This window comes from Giraffa tippelskirchi, chromosome 1, assembly GCF_054371585.1.
Source record: "Giraffa tippelskirchi isolate mGirTip1 chromosome 1, T2T-mGirTip1v1.2.pri, whole genome shotgun sequence".
Lineage (NCBI taxonomy): Eukaryota > Metazoa > Chordata > Mammalia > Artiodactyla > Giraffidae > Giraffa > Giraffa tippelskirchi.
The window spans coordinates 44,061,188-44,081,203 of record NC_137275.1 but is presented as its reverse complement, the minus strand read 5'-3'; the positions used below and the strand labels follow the sequence as shown (position 1 = coordinate 44,081,203).

The 20,016-nt window shown below is 42.3% G+C and overlaps 1 protein-coding gene across 17 annotated transcripts in view; it reads right to left on the bottom strand.

The window, feature by feature from the left end:
• The window catches only part of LNX1 (ligand of numb-protein X 1), a 200,461-nt gene that overhangs the window by 106,991 nt on the left and 73,454 nt on the right, over positions 1-20,016 (bottom strand). For 15 of the 17 annotated variants that reach the window (XM_081510781.1, XM_081510310.1, XM_081510554.1 and 12 more), the window contains one exon: positions 5,058-5,550. In XM_081510781.1, the coding sequence (XP_081366907.1) occupies positions 5,058-5,449 (392 nt within the window). In that variant the 5' untranslated portion in view covers positions 5,450-5,550. Of the gene's footprint in view, positions 1-4,712; positions 4,772-5,057; positions 5,551-18,952; positions 19,051-20,016 lie in introns of those variants that run through there. The other 2 variants (XM_081510394.1, XM_081511212.1) reach the window with 2 other exon arrangements.

Here is a 20,016-nt window from a genome sequence, read left to right as displayed (position 1 = left end):
TCTGGCAGTAAAACCTTCCCTGCCCTGTAGGCAGCTAGCTGAGTCTGTGTTTATGGAACATGGTACAGAGAAGGGTCTGAATATTCATTGGAAGGACTGATGCTAAGGCTAAGGCTCCAATACTTTGGCCACCTGATGCAAAAAGCCAACTCATTGGAAAAGACCCTGAGGGCTGGGAAAGACTGAGGGCAGGAAGAGAAGAGGGCCACAGAGGATGAGATGGTTGGATGGCATCACCAACTCGATGGATATGAGTTTGAGCAAACTCTAGGAGATGGTGAAGGACAGGGAAACCCAGCGCACTGCAGTCCATGGGGTTACAAAGTGTCAGACATGACTGAACAACAACAACAGAGAAGGGCCCCTGATAGAAGAAAAGGTCAGGAGAGGTTCCAGTGTAGGTCTTTGGGGAAGACATTTCCAGGACATTGGGTTTAAAGTTAATCAAGAAAATAACCCTAGAGAGTCTTCAGTCAGGTGTGCCAATACCATCACATTTTCACTCCGGACTGTTTTCAAAACACTGAACAGTGAGCTCTTTGTTTGTGCTCAGTAAATACCGAAGGGGGTTAGCTTTACTATCTCACGTTTTTATTATCTTTCATGAGAGAGAAACTCAAGGGCAAAGTGGCTTGTCCCATGAACTCAACATATATGTTTTTTCAAATTCTCTCTTTTACTTTTCAGAGGTCATTTTCTCAGAGGCAGAAATTGTGGCTTATACAGATTTTTCTTTCATTCTGGGCCTGGCCTATTGTGGATTGTTGGTAAACATTATATATGCAGAGAATGATACTGCAAAATAAAGATGTAGTCTTGAGTCTAAAAAAATGCCCACTCAGGATCAAGAAAGTAAAAGCTTCACCTCCACCCCCACCCCCCCCCCCCGTCAGTCTGGGTCAAGAGAGGTGCATTGAATTGGCCCTCTGCTGTGCCCCAACTGCGCTCACTGCCAATATCCCTTGGTTGGGAAGTCTGTCATTGCACTCAACAAGCCCATCACTCCCGTGGGAATTCTTTATAGCAGACCCATGTGATGGGAGTCTGCAAGCATCTAAGAGCAGAGGACAACAGAATTATCCAGAAGATTCCAAACATCAGCTCGCATGCTTAGATTTACTCCCATAGAAGAACTCTCCAGTCTGAAGTTAAAAATAGTCACCCAAGTCATTGCTGGTCCAGCCAGTCATGCACACCCACAGTTGCCCCTACCTGCTTTACTTTAGGATTTATATTCAACCCAGGGTCTGAAATAGTAAGACAATGTTTACAAATGACATAAATTCTGCAGAACAACAGGCAGCATCCCTGATAACCATAGCATGCATGATCCTCCAGATAGGCCGTGAACATAACCCTTGGGGAAATAGTTCTCAAACACAGGTTCTTTACTAAAGGGACAATGGAAACATTCTAAATGTGATTCATTTCTGCAAGAGCTTAGTATTCAAGGAGTCAACTGAAATAAATTCCCATTGCACAGGGGGAGAAACCTATGTAGGGAGCTTCCCATGAAGCCCAGGGTTGCTAGCTCTCTAGGACCCCCTGGAAGGACATGTGGATCCACGTCGGTCTCCCCATAGTTCTCAACCAGAATTATAGTGAAGTTCTCCATTTTAGGTTGATTCTTAGCCTGCCTACTTTATATTCATCAAAGTACCATCAGTCAAAGAGAATATTTTTAACTCATTACATTTTAAATACCGAAATGAAGAATGCAAAATTTATAAATATAAATTTATCTTCTAGTACAAACATATGACAACACTTCCATACAAGCAGCCACCAACCTGGAGGCCTCGTATTGGAATGTAAGGAAAACTCCGGCTTCCTGGTAACCTCTGAGTTTTCCTACTTTAAGAGACTCCAGCGGTAGTACTGCCTTAATCTTAACCTCTCTTCTAAGAGGAGGAAGAGGTAGTCTACTGAACTGGTCACAAGCCCAGGGCCCAAGAGGGCTCTGGAGTCAAGTTCCAGATCAGCTCCAGATTCTGAATCCTGGCCAGTTAAATGCTCAGGGAGCAGAAGGCAAGAAAGTGTATATTAAGCATTTGATGACTAACAAATTCAACGTATTTTTGGAAATGTTGGTTTTAACCTACTTAGGAAGCTGAAGTGTGGAGTCACAGCAAGTGTGGAGGTCCAACACCTTGCCTTGAGAGTTCCCTCGTCACCGAGGGCTGCTGAAGGGGAGGGTGAAAGACTCTGAGGCCACAGCTCAAACATGTGAATTCAATTAGCTTTGCACATCTCGTTATGCGCTGAGCGTTCAGCAGACCTTTCTCCCAGGCTTCCTTGAGGTGTGGGGTCATCCAGCCAATGTGGGCAGCTGAGGTGCACTTGAGTCATCTCTCTCCTAGACCCCAGAAGCCCCCCCACCCCACTAGTCTCTTCCCAGACCTTCCCCGGAACCACTTCTTTCCAGCCTTGCTCTCAGCTCCATGTGCTATCTTATCCCAATTCTTAGGGATATTCTTGGCCCCAAGTCAGTGTTTGATGAGGGGAGGAGGAAGGGCTGCTGTGTTTTCACTCTCCCTCTTCAGAGTGCTTCTATTTCTCTCCTTATCTCTGTCCTCTCTGCCCTTCCCCTGCAAAACTCCAGTAGTGGGCAGAATACTGACCACGCCCCTCCCCAAAGCAGTCTGCCTCCTCATCCTCAGAACCTGTGAATGTGTCACCTCACATGGCAAAGAGGACTTACAGATGCGACTAAATGAACCCTGAGATCAGGAAAGGAACTTGAACTATCCAGGTGGGTTCACTGAGTGGATCCCAGTGTCATCACAGGCATCCTTATATAAGGAAGTCAGGAGGTTCAGAGTCATAGAAAGAGATGTGGTGATGGAAGGAAAGGAGAGGAACAGAGAGAGAGAAGGGAAAGAGGGAAAGGAGAGAAGAGAGAGAGATTCTAGGCTGCTGGCTTTGAAGACAGAGAAAGAGGCCACAAGCCAAGGAATGCAGGGGCCTCTGGAAGCTGGAGGCCACAAGGAAAGAGACTCTCCCCAGAGCCAAAGGGAACCAGCCTCCTAACACCTTGATGTCAGTGAGACCTGTGGTGGACTTTGAATACTCAGAACTGGAAGGTAACACACTTGGCATTGTTTTAAGCCACTAAGTTTGCGATCATTTGTTACAGCAGCAGCAGGAATCGAATACAGCTCCCAAACACAAATGTATTATATAAATGGCAAAAGTGGGCAACATGGGAATGGGGCAGGGAGGTCTCCCAGGGCCTTTCCTCCTCCTCTTGCTCCTCACCTTTTCTATCCGGTGTGGCTGCAGTCTTGGCCCTGGCCCTGTGTCAGCATTTGTCTGCATCCACCTCATCTCTGACCCCAGACCCACTCCCCTGCAGGCAACGCCTCCCCTACCCAGGCAAAACTTGCAGCAAAGGTCACACACAGACTCCCTTACCCCTTCTCCTCTGGCCATGCTTCCTTCTGGGCAACCAGACAAGAGGCCCATCCTAGCCTACACACCTGAAATCACAAAGGGTCAGAGGCAACTCACAAACCTGACATAGATGCATCTGGCTCAACATCTAGGGGAGAAGAGTGTGTTCACCGACATAATTACTATGGAAAACATGTGTGAAGCATTATACGAGGCGGGTGCTTTGGATGCACACTTCCATGTTACAGATTCTGTATGTCCCCAAAGACAAACACTCAGATTAAGAGCCTTAAGGAATGTGACCTTTAGAAAAAAAAAATACCCGCACCTGCCTCTCACCCTTGTCACAACAGAAACCAAGATAAACACCAGTTTCCAAATTTCCTCTTACAAAATAACTCTGGTATTACTGTTCACGTCTTATTAAGCACCTTAGGTGCTCTAAGAGAGGAACTCCTGTGCCTGAGACCCAGGGCCGCCCCCTGAGGCTGTCCACAAGCAGCACGCTCAGGAGCACGACAATGTGAGTGGGTGAAGTAAGAGGGAGATGGTGGAGCGGATGGTGATGACCACCAGCAGGAGCAGTCACACCACAGTTCTGCATCAGTGTGCACACCTGTGCTGAAAAACTTGCAGAACAAATCACTAGAAGGACAAAAGATTTGTACATCTCTCCTCTTAGAAACTTAGTTGAAAATACCACATGTCTCCTCAAAGGATAGTTGGGCTTTGGTATTTCCTGTACAGAGCAACTCATGGGCCAAATTGGGAGAGATTTTTTTTTTTCTTACATAAAAAGGCAAACAATGTCCTCCAGGATATCTTTTTGGGAACCTGAAGCCTCACAAAATGAGATGGGAAAGCTGCTCATTAGATTCCCCTGTATCTTTCACATTTCAGATGCACCCAAATGAAATCAACCAGTCACAAAAGAACAAATACTGAACGGTGCTCCTTATATGAGGTTTCTAGAGCAGTCAAATTCAGGGAAACAGAAAGCAGAATGGTGGTTGCCAGTGGCTGGAGAGGAAGGAATGAGGGGGGGTTTATTTTAATTTTTTAAATAGATATGAAGCTTTAGTTCTGGAAGATGAAAAAAATCCTGGAAATGGTTATTGGTGATAATTGTACATCAGTGTAAACGTACTTAATGTCACTGAGCCGCACACTTAAAAATGCTTAAAATGGCAAATTTTATATTATTTATATTTTATCAGAAAACCTTCCAACCATATAAACACACACCCACACATACACACACTCACACCCCACAACTCTACCACGTGCTGCTTCCTCACACTGAACCACAGCCAGAATACCTCAACCGTTTCTTATTTTGAATGAATCCTTTCACTGGTTGCAGAGCAGAAGGTAAAGAAACACCGGGACCCTGGAACACCCCGCCCTTGCAGCAGCAGCCGTGAGGGCGGGGCTTCTCAGGATTGGCCGAGGGGCAGCCCCCTAGAAAGTGAAAGTGGCTCAGTCGTGTCCGACTCTTCCCGACCCCATGGACTGTAGTCCATGGAATTCTCCAGGCCAGAATACTTGAGTGGGTAGCCTTTCCCTTCTTCAGGGGATCTTCCCAAACCAGGGATCGAACCCAGGTCTCCCGCACTGCAGGGGGATTCTTGACCAGCTGAGCCACAAGGGAAGCCCCTCCCTACCTCGTTTGAAAGTGATGTTCAAGGTCGCAGCGCTGTAGCACCTCGGTGCAGTGCTCCGTGAACGGGCAGGTCACCAGCAGCTTGTTGAGGAGCTTGTTGACTAGGATGTTGGATTTCTTGCAATGCTGCAGAACCAGAGGCTTGCGATCCACGGGGCAGAAATCCTTCTCCACCAAGAAGTTGGTGAGGCAGACTGTGCAGTAGGTGTGTCCACATGGAGTGTCCAGAGGGTCCAGAAGAGCTTGCAGGCAGATGTGGCAAATGAGGTCATCGTCCACATCTTCCGTGTAGGTGTAGAAGTGGTTTTCCTCAGGGGAGTGGGCTTGGCCACACACCACACACAGGGGTTCAGGGCTGGGATCGGGGTCCTCAGTGGGGTCTGGCTGGTTCATGGTCAACTGGGAGTGGGTGGAGCAGTATGACAGGAAACCAACCCAGGAAAACAGTATTTCCTCCAGAGTAAATCAAGATCTTCTAGGAGCCATCCACAAACCTGAAAGAGAACAAGACTGCTCATCTATCTTGGTTATGGACGTTAGGCAGTGCTGCTAGTGGACAGAACTGAGCTGTGACTAGCAAGGCCTGGGCCAAGTGACCACTTGGTGACTGACTGACGTGACCTGAAGCCTGGCTTCCTTATGCCTCAGTTTAACTACCTATCTTAGCAGGAATAATACTTACCTCTAATGTCCTCATATTAGTGCAGTGAAAATTATTTGAGTGAAATCTGAGAATGCCCAGAAACAAGCCCTAACAAAATAGACCAGTGATTTATAAAATTCTCTGTCAGATCACGACAAGAAGAAAAAGTTAATGCTCTGATGGTTTTCTCTTATCTCTTTTCACTACCTTTCTCTAAAACCCAGAAAATAAAGGACACCTCCGAGTCTTCAACTAAATCATCTGAGAAGCAATAAGAACTGCTGAGGCAGTTGTATTTTTATGATGATGAAAGCATGTTTTCTTCTTCGTGCATTTCATTTATTCAGTCACTTCGTGGTAAAGGGGTTTCCAGAGCCACACTCCCTGTGCCAAACCTACCACCACTGTGCACCAATGATTTAATCTCTGTTTCCATGTCTGTAAAGTGGGGATAATACTGTAATGGCCTATCTCAGAGGGTTGTTGTGCAGAGTAAATGACATATGAGGCATAAAGCTCTTTAGAATTATGCCTGAAATACAGTAAGTGCCCAATAAGTATTAACTATTCTTACATATATTTGTTACTGAAGTCATTCTGTCTCCAGCTGAGCTCATTTGACCTGGAAACTGAAAGCTATAGTTCCTCTCAGGGGTCTTTTTGCTTTGTTCTCATAGTTCTCTTTCATTCAATTATATATGTATTTTCAAACTAGTAGAATATTATCACACTATGTATTTTCCTTTGGTGAAAAGTGAAAGAGTCACTCAGTTGTGTCTGACTCTTTACAACCTTATGGACTGTAGCCTGCAAGGTTCCTCTGTCCATGGAATTCTTCAGGCAAGAATACTGGAGTGGGTTGCCATTTCCTTCTCCAGGCAATCTTCCCAACCCAGGGATTGAACCTGGGTTACCCACATTGCAAGCAGATTATTTACCATCTGAGCTACCAGGGAAGCTATTTTTCCTTTGGTATAGGAGTTTAACATGGAGATTTCAACATGCCTGATCAACATTTAGGAGAGTCTCCTGATCGGTCAATAAACATTTTTTTCTTTGCCTTCAATATTTTTTATTAATGAGCTGCAGTAGTGTGAAATTAGTAATAATGACAATCATAAACATCTGATTTCAATAAACATTTTGTGAGCACCAATCTTGAGCTAGGTAGCAAATTGGCTGTGCGGGAGACCTTCAAGAGAGCTTTAAAGGACATGCCTACTCTCTCAGAGTCCCCAGACCTTCCTAGGGGATGTGGACATGACCAAGTAATGAGAAACCTAGGTAACCAGTGCAGACAGAGGTCAGCGTTAGGGGACTCAGGGTCAACACTCATGACAATGAAGAATCCTGTAGTATCCCAGCCCTCAACTCAACTTTCTTCTTTTCCGAAAGTAACTAAAATGACTTTAAGTTTCCCACAGAAATATAAAGACAGATGAATCACCTAGCAAGAAACTGGCCATGTTTTGAAACAGCAGAGCAGTCATAAACTGCCTTACGGTTTTTTTCTTTTCCAAGTAAAGTTTGAGGTTGTTTGTACAAACATAGCCTTATCTCAAAGAGAAAATACGTTGACTTCAAACTTGTACTGAGTCAGCTTACATTTCTGCACTGTGTTAATAAGCCTTGAAGAACACTCTGGTCAAGAGGTAGAAGTAAAGTGCCCCAAATGTGAAAGCAGATAGAAATCACAGACTTTTATTTAGCATCGGAAGAGATCACAGGAGGCAAAGGTACAGGATACAGGAGGGGGTGAAGCTGTTTATAGTCAAATTTCATAGAAACCTACACAGCTGCTATTTGTCCTCAAGGCTCAGAGAAGGTATTGGAACCACACAGGAAATGCTTTCAGTAGCATGAACAACAGTTCAAAAATAAACATGAAAATGGAAAGGGGCCACCCAAAAGATTATCATCTGCTATAGGAAAAAAAGTTCACATATTTTGAACTAAAACCCTATGTCTTTAGCACTTAGAGTTGGGTCAAATACTGCCACATATTCTTTCCCATTGTGCTGAACGGAAGGGTGAGAGGAATGCAGGTCATAGCTCTGCTCCAACCACTGTAACAACAATGTCACATTTCTTGGCTGTTTCCTCCTTGGTGAAAAGGTGGAATTGGACCAGGTGTTTGGTTTTCTCACTGTGCTCTGGAAGGTGGATCAGATGCCTCAGGCTCTTCCAGGGAAGGGAAGGGGGATGGTAGGCTGTGTCCAATTTTCCACTCCACCCAGACCCAGCTCCACTTTCATCTCACACATTAGGTTCCTTGTAAGATTCTGTTCAAAGGAACATGGCTTAAGGAAAACAAAAACCAAAAAAATTCTCCAGACTATATACTATGAAATCGCTTTCAGAAACAGAGTCCTATAGTCCTGTGCTAATATAATAGAGGTGTTTCCTTGGGGTATTTTAAGGTGGTTGGCTTTGGGGAAAATTTTTTTTCTGGGGCGTATATATATATATATATATATATATAAATATATATATATAAATATATATAAATATAAGAGCTCCAGGAAATTATAAGGTTAAAAATCCCTGTAGGCTCCAATGCAGATGGAGTTTTCCAAAATCTCTGAATAAAAAGATTCTTCGACTTTACTGAGTGCCAAAATGCCTAAGACAGGATGAGTGGATTGGAGTAAGCAAAAATGGCAGGTTTTAGCTCCAACACCAATTTGTTTTTCTTTTCATTCTTTTTTATCTGAGAGCAATTTGAATTCCCTGGCACTTACTCTTGTGAGTAAACCAGATTCTTCATATAATATTAATGTAAACACTGCTGTATATATTTTTCAACTTTGCTTTAGACTAAATAAAGCCTATATGAATAGACACAGATTATGAGAGAATTGGCTAAAAAAGCAGTTTGGATTCCAAAGAAAGAACTAGGTAGACTTTTGAAAGTATGATTAATATAATTTACTTGATGTTTCTTATTTCCAGTTTACATCTTATAAATATGTATGATGTGTCATGTTTTTGGACATATATGTGCCTTGCTGATGAACTGAGAAGAAATTATAGAAACTCATTAAGGCTTAAAAGGTAAATTCTTTTCTCCCCTAAGAGGGAGCAAGCGGGTCTGTCCATACACTCTAGTCTGTATATCAGCTGTCAGAAATCTGGTCCTAGCTGGGGTAAGGAGAAAGGGATATGCAAGGTGGCTTTTTTGCAGTTTGGAGTGAGAAAAAGCAGGAAGTAGATTCCTTCCTTGAGTATGTGTATGGGGGTGGGGTGGATATCTTACTCTGCCTTGATACAACACTATTGTGACTTAGGAACCATCCTTCCTCCTTTTCTCTGGTTTGGGGTAGAATAGAAGCCTGAGGGGACTTTTACAGAGATGTGTAGTCCACCAATGTCATGCCAGGAAGTGCCAGGAAAAATAACAGTGTCATCTCTGTTTGTCCCTAATCCCTGCTTCCTTTCCCACCACTTGATCTTGCCTGAAATCTGTCCAGAAGTTCTTCTACCTAACTTTGAAATTCTAAACATAAGTGGTTGACAACAAAGATACATTTCAGAGCAAACATGAGTCAGCACCACCTGCAAACAAGAGGCTCATTAGAGGTCGTATGTACACTGTCACCTGCACTGGAAAATTCAATAGACTGAAAACTTAGTAGCTTTAAGAACAGCTTTCAGGAGGGCGATTAAGAGGTACAGACTTCCAGTTACAAAATGAAGGAGCTTTATATTTTATGAAATAATATACTCAATAATGATATAATATCTTCATGTGGTAACATTGTAACCAGATTATTGTGGTGATCATTTTGTAATGTATAGAAATATTGAGTCACTACGTGATGCACCAGAAACTAGCATGGTGTTATACTTCAACAAACAAACTTGGAAAAAAAGAGATCATATTTGTAGTTACCAGAGTGGGGAGAGAGTTAGAGTGGGTAAATGTAGTCAAAAGATAAAAAATTCCAGTTAAAGGATAAATAACTACTCGGGATGTGGGTGTCCCTAGTGGCTCAGTGGTACAGAATCTGCCTGCCAATGCAGGAGACACAGGTTCAATCCCTAGATCAGGAAGATCCCCTGGAAAAGGAAATGGCAACATGCTCCAGTATTCTTGCCTGGGAAATCCTGAGGACCGAAGAGCCTGGTGAGCTACAATCCATGGGGTCACAAAAGAGTCAGACACAACCGAGCAACTAAATAATAACAACCTATCAGGGAGGGAAAGTCTACATATTGACCAAAAATTTTTCTCTCTGGAACTCACCTAACCCCTTCATGGATGCCATTTAGAACATGTCTAATTCCTTAAATCCATTTCAATTATTTGAAGACAGCCCCCAAGTCTTCCCATAGGTTCAGCAGCCTTAGGTGTGTCTGACATTTTTTCAGGTTTCCAGACTCTCAAGAGCCTGACCACACTCTTCTGCAAGCTCCCAACTTATCAGTGTACTTCCTGCAATATATGGACAGCCTCCAAGACAGAGTGAAATGAGAGTAACCAACTGTTCTCATAGCCAAAGACTGCATCTGCTTTCTTGGTGGCAACACATACCTTGACTGTTACTGCAGTCCTGCCAGAGCTAAGCAGGGGACATTACACTGAGCCCTGAAGGAAGCTATTAGCAATTCTTGGCCACAGAAGTGAAAAAAATTTAAGGGTAATAAAGTAGAGAAGTAGATGCTTTAAAAGGCAAAAACAAGGGCTTGGAGCAGTTTAGAAAATGCAATGATATTTACTGGCATTAGCTAGATTTCTATAAACAAAATAAAGTCCTTAATGGCCAAACAGTTCCAGTATTGGAATTCTCAGCATATAATCTGATCTGAAGAATGAATGGTATTTGGGGAATTTGGGGCTCTCCCATTTGTTTGTAAGCATTCCTTTATTTTGACAACTCTTGGTATTTTACCATATCCTGACATACATAACACAAGGGAAATGGAAACTGCTTTAAAAAATGGTAAATCTGAGATAATTTTTCCCATCCAGAAGATAAACATTGATGAGCTTTCACTGAAATTCACTATTAATAAAAAAATGAAAATAGGGCCAAGGGCAGCTGATGAAGGGACAGGTGATGGAATAAACTAGAAATTCTGCAACTCCAAATGTTCTGTACCTCTTTCTGTCCAGCTGCTTTAAAAAAAAGAAGAAGATGCACATGTGCTTGAGAAGGAAAGTGTACCTAAGGAGGCTTACTAGCCAGTCACCTTGGAACATTAGGCTTCTCCCTTCATCTGCCAGAAAGCATTGTTCACAGAAAATTCCTACTTAGCCTATGACAAACACAGGAAAAAATCCACTGAAGACATTCCTAAATAACAGATACACTTATCACACCAGTGCTACATGGTCCATGTTGCAATATGCAGCGTGTGCTTAGTCACTCAGTCATGACCGTCTCTTGCAACCCATGGTCTGTAGCCCGCCAAGCTCCTTTATCCATGGGATTTTTTCCAGGCAAGAATACTGGAGTGGGTTGCTGTTTCCTCCTCCAAGGGATCTTCCTGACCCAGAGATCAAACCCATGTATCTTGTGTCTCCTGCATTGCAAGATAATTCTTTACCACTGAGCCATCGAGGAAGTCCCTATGTTGCAGCCTAAGGCCAAAGGAGATGAGTCCTGATATACATGTGTATTTTTTAGTGGTTAATTACCCCTAGATCATTAAGGTAGTTGAAAAAACATGGGAAACATGAAAAACACATATATTAAATGTACAACATTATTTTAAGTTTAAATATTTTACTTATACTAAAACCAAAAATTTTCCCCCATAGTTTCACTTTCCTGGCTTTAAAGGAAGTAAGCCCAGCAATACTATTTTCAAAAATCTACCTCTTCTTGTCTGATTTTTCAACTGAGGAAATTGCTGTTTGACAATTTCTTTTGACTAAGTGATAATCTTAAATAATCTTTAGATAACTTGAGCTACTGATCCTTGTATTTATTTACATGTTAATCATTTGTTCATCATGGATTTTTGCATTAATTTTGTTTTTTTAAAATAATGCATTAAAGTAGTACTTATCGTGATTACCAGGGTTTTTGCTGCTGCTGCTGCTAAGTCGCTTCAGTTGTGTCCGACTCTGTGCAACCCCATAGACAGCAGCCCACCAGGCTCCCCCGTCCCTGGGATTCTCCAGGCAAGAACACTGGAGTAGGTTGCCATTTCCTTCTCCAATGCATGAAAGTGAAAAGTGAAAGTGAAGTCGCTCAGTCGTGTCCAACTCCTAGCGACCCCATGGACTGCAGCCCACCAGGCTCCTCTGTCCATGGGATTTTCCAGATAAGAGTGCTGAAGTGGGTTGCCATTGCCTTCTCCACCAGGGTTTTTGGGCCCCCTTAAAATTTGCACCCAAATGTAAGTGCCACATTTGCCTCACCGACTCATGGCCCTGTCACTGTTGTTTTTTCAGAGACTCAGGTAGAGAGAGCTGTGTGTTGAGGCCATGGTTAGGACTCAGCTTTGCTTCCAACCACCTCTGTGGGTCTCAATAATTTCCGTGCACCTGCCCGGATTCCCAGTCAGGTGCAATAGCAAAAGCAAGGAATTACAACCTTGTCACAGGTGCACCACTAAATTTTAACCAAGGTCTAAATTGATCTGACTGATTGTTGTATTGATACATGCTTGATAGAGGCACCAGGTGAGCAATCTGCTGACGGGTTCATGAGGCAGGAGGAAGAACTTTCTTTAAATGAGAGGAAGAAAGTGTAACCTAAGGCCAGGTCCCCAAAACAAACACGAAACAACTGAATCCTGAAAGAGCTTTGTTTTTTGAGTATATAAGAGAGCCCGTTCAAGTAATAGAAACAGTTCTCTCAAGGAAGGACACTGTATGAACTGTTGCTATACAAACAATGTGACACTTGGCCCTACTTGGGGGAGAGATAAATTAGGAGGTTGGGATTAATATATATGCAGCACTATATATAAAATAGATAACCAACAAGGATCTACTGTATAGCACAAGGAACTATACTGAATATTTTTAATAACCTATAAGGTAAAAGAACCTGAGGAATAATATACATATATATAAAACTGAATCACTGTGTTATATACCTGAAACTAACACGATATTGTGAATCAACTACACTTCAACTTTTAAAATTAAAAAAAAAAAAAGGAATTAGCCTTTAAAAAAAAATGAAACAGAGCTTAAGGTTTTCCTGTTGTTGATGATACTTTAAAATTTGAATGAAGCTCTGCACGGCAGAATGGCTGCAGAGCTGGTTTTGAACTGGTCACTGAAGCCATGTCTCAGTACAGACTGTACAGATCACAGTCATGGTCAGGAACATAGACTGGAAATGTGAAGACCAGATATACACCCACTGAGGAAAAGGGTGGAACAATGCCAAAAAATTCTTCACATCAATGGCCTTGTCTCCCTTTCTACGATGATTATCAGTCCAACCACTGCCCTGGCTCTGGCTTCAACACCTTAATTAGATTATTGGGGGAAAGGAATCGCCAAAGTTAGGGCAAACTCTATCTTTCTCTATTCAGTTCAGTTCAGTCGCTCAGTCATGTCCGACTCTTTGTGACCCCATGGACTGCAGCTTGCCAGGCCTCCCTGTCCATCACCAACTCCCGGAGTTTACCCAAACTCATGTTCATTGAGTCGGTGATACCATCCAACCATCTAATCCTGTCATCCCCTTCACCTCCCACCTTCAATCTTTCCTAGCATCAGGGTCTTTTCAAATGAGTCAGTTCTTCCCATCAGGTGGCCAAAGTATTGGAGTTTCAGCTTCAGCATCAGTCCTTCCAATGAATATTCAGGACTTATGTCCTTTAGGATGGACTGGTTGGATCTCCTTGCAGCCCAAGGGACTTTCAAGAGTCTTCTCCAACACCACAGTTCAAAAGCATCAATTCTTCGGCACTCAGCTTTCTTTATAATCCAACTCTCACATCCTTACAGAACTACTGGAAAAATCATAGCTTTGACTAGATGGACATTTGTTGGCAAAGTAATGTCTCTGCTTTTTAATATGCTGTCTAGGATGGTCATAACTTTTCTTCCAAGGAGCAAGCATCTTTTAATTTTATGGCTGCAGTCACCATCTGCAGTGATTTTGGAGCCCCCAAAAATGAAGTCTGTCACTGTTTCCATTGTTTTGCCATCTATTTGCCATGAAGTGATGGGACCAGATGCCATGATCTTAGTTTTCTGAATGTTGAGTTTTAAGCCAGCTTTTTCAGTCTCCTCTTTCACTTTCATCAAGAGGTTCTTAGTTCTTCTTCACTTCCTGCCATAAGGGTGGTGTCATCTGCATATCTGAAGTTATTGATATTTCTCCTGGCAATCTTGATTCCAGCTTGTGCTTCATTCAGCCCAGTGTTTCTTATGATGTACTCTGCATATAAGCTAAATAAACAGGGTGACAATATACAGCCTTGATGTTCTCCTTTCCCGATTTGGAACCAGTCTGTTGTTCCATGTCTAGTTCTGACTGTTGTTTCCTGACCTGCATACAGATTTCTCAAGAGGCAGGTCAGGTGGTCTGGTATTCCCATCTCTTGAAGAATTTTCCACAGTCTGTTGTGATCCACACAGTCAAAGGCTTTGGCATAACAAGCAGAAGTAGATGATTTTCTGGAACTGTCTTTCTTTTTCGATGATCCAACAGATGTTGGCAATTTGATTTCTGGTTCCTCTGCCCTTTCTAAATCCAGCGTGAACATATGGAAGTTCATGATTCATGTACTGTTGAAGCCCGGCTTGGAGAATTTTGAGCATTACTTTGCTAGTGTGTGAGATGAGTGCGATTATGCGGTAGTTTGAGCATTCTTTGGCATTGCCTTTCTTTGGGATAGGAATGAAAACTGACCTTTTCCAGTCCTGTGGACGCTGCTGAGTTTTCCATATTTGCTGGCATAGTGAGTGTAGCACTTTCACAGCATCATCTTTTAGGATTTGAAATAGCTCAACTGGAATTCCATCACCTCCACTAGCTTTGTTTGTAGTGATGCTTCCTAAGGCCCACTTGACTTTGCATTCCAGGATGTCTGGCTCTAGGTGAGTGATCATACCATCATGATTACCTGGGTGAAGAACTTTTTTGTATAGTTCTTCTGTGTATTTTTGCCACCTCTTCTTAATATCTTCTGCTTCTGTTAGGTCCATACCATTTCTGTCCTTTTTTGTGCCCATCTTTGCAATGAAATATTCCCTTGGTATCTCTAATTTTCTTGAAGAGATCTCTAGTCTTTCCCATTCTATTGTTTACCTCTATTTCTTTGCACTGATCACTGAGGAAGGCTTTCTTATCTCTCCTTGCTATTCTTTGGTACTCTGCATTCAAATGGCTATATCTTTCCTTTTCTCCTTTGCCTTTCACTTCTTTTCTTTTCACAGCTATTTGTAAGGCCTCCTCAGACAACCATTTGGCCTTTTCACATTTCTTTTTCTTTTCACATTTCTTTTTCTTTTTCTTTCTTTTTCTTTTTCTCACATTTCTTTTTCTTTTTCATAGTCTTGACCCCTGCCTCCTGTACAATGTCACGAACCTCCCTTCATAGTTCTTCAGGCACTGTGTCTATCAGATCTAATCCCTTGAATCTATTTGTCACTTCCACTGTATAAATCGTTAGGGATTTGATTTAGGTCATACCTGAATGGTCTAGTGGTTTTCCCTACTTTCTTCAATTTAAGTCTGAATTTGGCAATAAGTTCAAGATCTGAGCCACAATCAGCTCCCGGTCTTGTTTTTGCTGACTGTATAGAGCTTCTCCATCTTTGACTGCAAAGAATATAATCAATCTGATTTCGATGTTGGCCACCTGGTGATGTCCATGTGTCGAGTCTTCTCTTGTGTTGTTAGAGGAGGGTGTTTGCTATGACCAGTGCATTCTCTTGGCAAAACTCTATTAGCCTTTGCCCTGCTTCATTCTTTCTCTATTAAACAATGTAAATTTACAGTTACATGTTAAATTATGGATAAATTGTGTGAAACTTGCAGGTATCAAAGTGTCATCAATTTTTTTTTTTAATAAATACTAACTTTGAATTAAGATATATGAGGCTAGACAAATGCTCTGGGGGCTATACCTTAACTTACATTTATAGTGAGGAGAAATTTGGGGCTTTAATGGGCTTCCCTGTTGGCTCAGAAACACGACTGAAGCAACTTAGCACACTGGTGCCCCAGATGGTAAAGAATCTGCCTGTAATACAGGAGACCTGGGTCAGAAAGGTGCCATGGAGAAGGGCATGGCAACCCACCCCAGTATTCTTCCTTGGATAATTCTATGGACACAGAAGCCTGGCCGGCTATAATACATGGGGTTGCAAAGAGCTGGACACGACTGAGTGACTCACACTTCCATTTCCAGGTACTTTAGTGATCTGAATAAAAATAGTCATGCACAGGATAAAAACTATCTTCAAACCAAGAGCCTGGGTTGGAAGTGGAGGTGGCGAGACAGGGGCGCCATATGCACTGCAGGGGAAAGAGAGAGGACAGAGGGAGGGCAGGTGTGTATGGGCTACAAAGGTCAGGTTAACTCTGCTCCTACTTAATATCTAAATCACCAGTCTCTAAGAGAGAGTAAGTAATTCATTAATGCAGTCTGTGAGTGACACCTGTCTGTATAGTGTGACCAACACTATAAAAGACAGAAAAAAATACAAATGATCTTTAAAGAGGTTGAATTGTAGCCAGGAAATTAAAGGAAAATTGAACTAAAAGGAGAACGTGTGCTATATCTGGAGTCAATAACTGAGAAGATAGATGTCTAGAAAGTGGGAAAAACAAGGGGAGTGTTCAATGAGAAGAAATTTGAGTTTTAGAAGTCAGTGATGGACTTTCACAAGCTCCTCTTGGAGAGGAGCTTTGTCTCTCATGTCAGAAGACTTTACTGCCTTTCCCCTGGGGTGTCAGGGCACACCTTTCAAACTTGGGTTTGTTTGTAAGAACTCTGACCCATAAAAGGCATCCTTCCACTTCCTGGTCTACCAACATATTGAGATGGAACTGACCCCCTGCCAACAACAAAATGAAGGCAGAATATTCTGCATTAACCAACAGCTCTTGGCCCTTGCAATCAGTTGCCACAGGGTCCTGGGCAGGGCTGATGTCAGATGAGAAGTATGATAAAGAAGCAGACTAGCCTTCTTCCACTCAAGGCTGAAAAACATACTTGTGCTGTGCTGTGCTTAGCCGCTCAGTCGTGTCTGACCCTTTGTGACCCCATGGACCACAGCCTGCCAGGCTCCTCTGTCCCTGGGGATTCTCTAGGCAAGAACACTGGAGTGGGTTGCCATGCCATCCTCCAGGGGATCTTCCCAACCTAGGGATTGAACCCAGGTCTCCTGCATTGTAGGTGGATTCTTAACCGTCTGAGCCACCATGGAAGCCCAAGAATACTAGAGTGGGTAGCCTAAACATACTTAGGAAATGCTTATGGTTTTTTTTTTCTTTTTCTTTTAACATATAACCAAGGTTTAAGGAAGAAAGGACAAAGTGAAGGAAGATATTTAAGTGCTTAACATTTCTCTACTGTTTCAATTCTATAGGTGTTTACCTCTTACCTGCCTGACACTTGTCTGCATTTCTGTGGGGGTTCCCATAGGGAATTCAATTTCATCCTCAACAAGTTTGTCTAATTAGGAAAATGGAGCTTTAATATAGAAAAAAAAAAAACAAACTTAAAACAGTGTAAGAAAACATACAATGAGTATGGTCCTTCAAAATAGAAGCCAGGGCCAAGTGTGGAGGAAAAGGAGTGAGAAAGCAATGTGGCGTGGCTCAGACTAGTCAAGGAAAGTTCTTCGAACAGATGGTCCTCAGGGAGGGTCACAAAAGATAAACAAAATTTGGGCAAGTTGGAAGAAATCCAGGCAGAAGGAAGAAACTGAACAAATTCTTCAAGGAAAAGGAATCCACCCACTGATATCTGGTGTTCCCACATGACTGAGATTTTAAAATTATTAAGAAGTCACAGGGATTTGAGTTGGGTGACAATCTTAGATTCTCACCAAGAGCAAGAATCCTCTTTATGACATACTAGGGGATGACCTTCCAGTTTCTGTTTGAAACATCTCCAGCGATGGGCTCAGGTTGAGTGGAGGAATCACTTCCTTAGCCAGAAGACCACCTATCTGTTGAAGCAACCTAAGATGACCTTCACTGATTTGTTTTTGTAGATTCATCATACTAGTGACTGAAAAGATTCAGCAGGTCTTTAGCATATAAAACACTTAACAACAGTATTTTGAACTTTGAACATAGGAATAAATAATGGTAGTGGTGAAGGTTGCCAATTCTGTTTCTCCCTGCCTGTACTTTGCCCAATATTTCAATCTCCAAGTAGATAAAGAATTTCATCATAAGAAGTGGGAGGGGCCTATGTGTAGGAATGTCCCTCTCAAAGATATGCCCACATCCTAACTCCTAGTACCTGAGAGTGTGACCTTATTAGAAAAATGGTCTTATCTTTGATGATAAAATTAAGTTAAAGATCTTGAAATGAGATCATCCTGGATTATCTGATTTAGCCCAAATCCAATGACAAGTGTCTTTTTAAGAGACAGAGGAAGAGAAGACACAGAGGAGATGGTGATGTGGAGACCAAGATTGGAATGAAGCAGCCACAAGCCTGGGACACCAGGAGGCACAGAAGCTGAAAGAGGCAAAGAAGGATCCTTTTCTGGATCTTCCAGTGGAAGCAGGGCTCTGCCAATGCCTTGATTTCACACTTCTAGCTCCCAGAATTGTGAGGAAATAAATTCATGTGTGGTAATTCATTACAGCAGCAATAGGAAATGAACACACGGCTCCGTATACCCAGGAAGGGGGTACACATTCCCCATGATCTTTTCCAGTGCTTCTCTACAGAATTTAGGGACAATATGGTGAGTGGCAGCCATTTATACATCTATTAATACATACTTGTAGATAGCAGTTCTGCCCTAGTATAAAAATCGAATTTTCTTTTAATCCATAGCTAAGCGAGAACACAGATGTCTCCAGAGATGACTGCTAAACCAAATTTCTAGGGCCCCAAGGGAGAAAAAAAGAACGACAGGTAGAATAGCTGAGTTTGTGCATGTGTTGTGGAAGGCATAAGACAAGCATAATGATAATACTTAATGAGGAATCTGAAAACACCAGATGACTCATGCGTTAACGTGAGTATGCTGGAGCCTAAACATGTAGCGTACTATTCAAAAATGGCCACGTGACTGTGAGAGCAGTCATAAGCAAGTTATGTAAATCATCTCAACAGATAGCAATGACATATTTAGACCTCACCATCATATGTGTGTTATTGCCACGCTCCATGCCAAGAGGCTATTAAAGAAAATTCTTCTAGAGTTTCCACTCTGCTATTGGTGAAGTCTTTTCCGTCCCTGTGACAAATGAATCAAACGCAAGAAGTGGCCAAGAGTCACCGGAAAATAATGGTGGAACTGAAGTCCACACATTCTAAGTCACATATTAATGATATATATTAAAAAAAAGTCTCTGGTTAATTGGGGCAGAACTTAGCCACTGACAGAAGTGTATTGTCAATCCACCATGGCAAAGAGTATGGCTCCCTAAACTGGAGGGAGGGTGGGGGAGGGGATGAGGTATTCTTCTGGAAAGGCAGACACAGAAGGGCAGGGTGAAGAGAACAGGAATAGAAAACCACAAATCTCAAATTTGGGGGTCATCTTCTCTATCCTCTACTTGAATCCCAGGAATCCCTTCTCTCCCCTCCTTTTTAGATTATATTTTATAATGTAAAATAAAACATAATTATTACTAGTTAATGAGCAGTTCACTAAGTGCAAGATACTATGTTGGATACTTTCCATGTATTTTCTCAGTTAATCTTTAGAATGACCCTATGAGATCAGTGATATAATCTTTATTGTACAGATGAGGGGTATGTGCTGCTAAACAGATGCAAATCTTCTTTGTCATTCGTTCATTCAGTAAACATGTGAAGTCGCTCAGTCGTGTCCGACTCTCTGGGACTCCATGGACTGTAGCCTACCAGGTTCCTCCATCAGTGGGATTTTCCAGGCAAGAATACTGGAGGGGTTTGCCGTTGTACTAGGTACTAAATATAGCAAAAAACAATCACCTTCAGACAGGGAACTCAGTGCCCTACAAGGCAGTCTACTGGATTTTTAGACAACTCAAATTCTTGGAAAGTTCTGCCTTATATTGATCTGAAATATATCTGTGAGTAAGCAACAGGTCACTGTGTTGTCCTCATCTTAGAACCAAAGAAGAGGAAAAGATGAATGGAAGAAGTTTATAGAAGACAATCAACATTTTCTGTTTCTTATTTCAGCTCAGTGCAGTTTTTGTGCTTTGCAATTTGC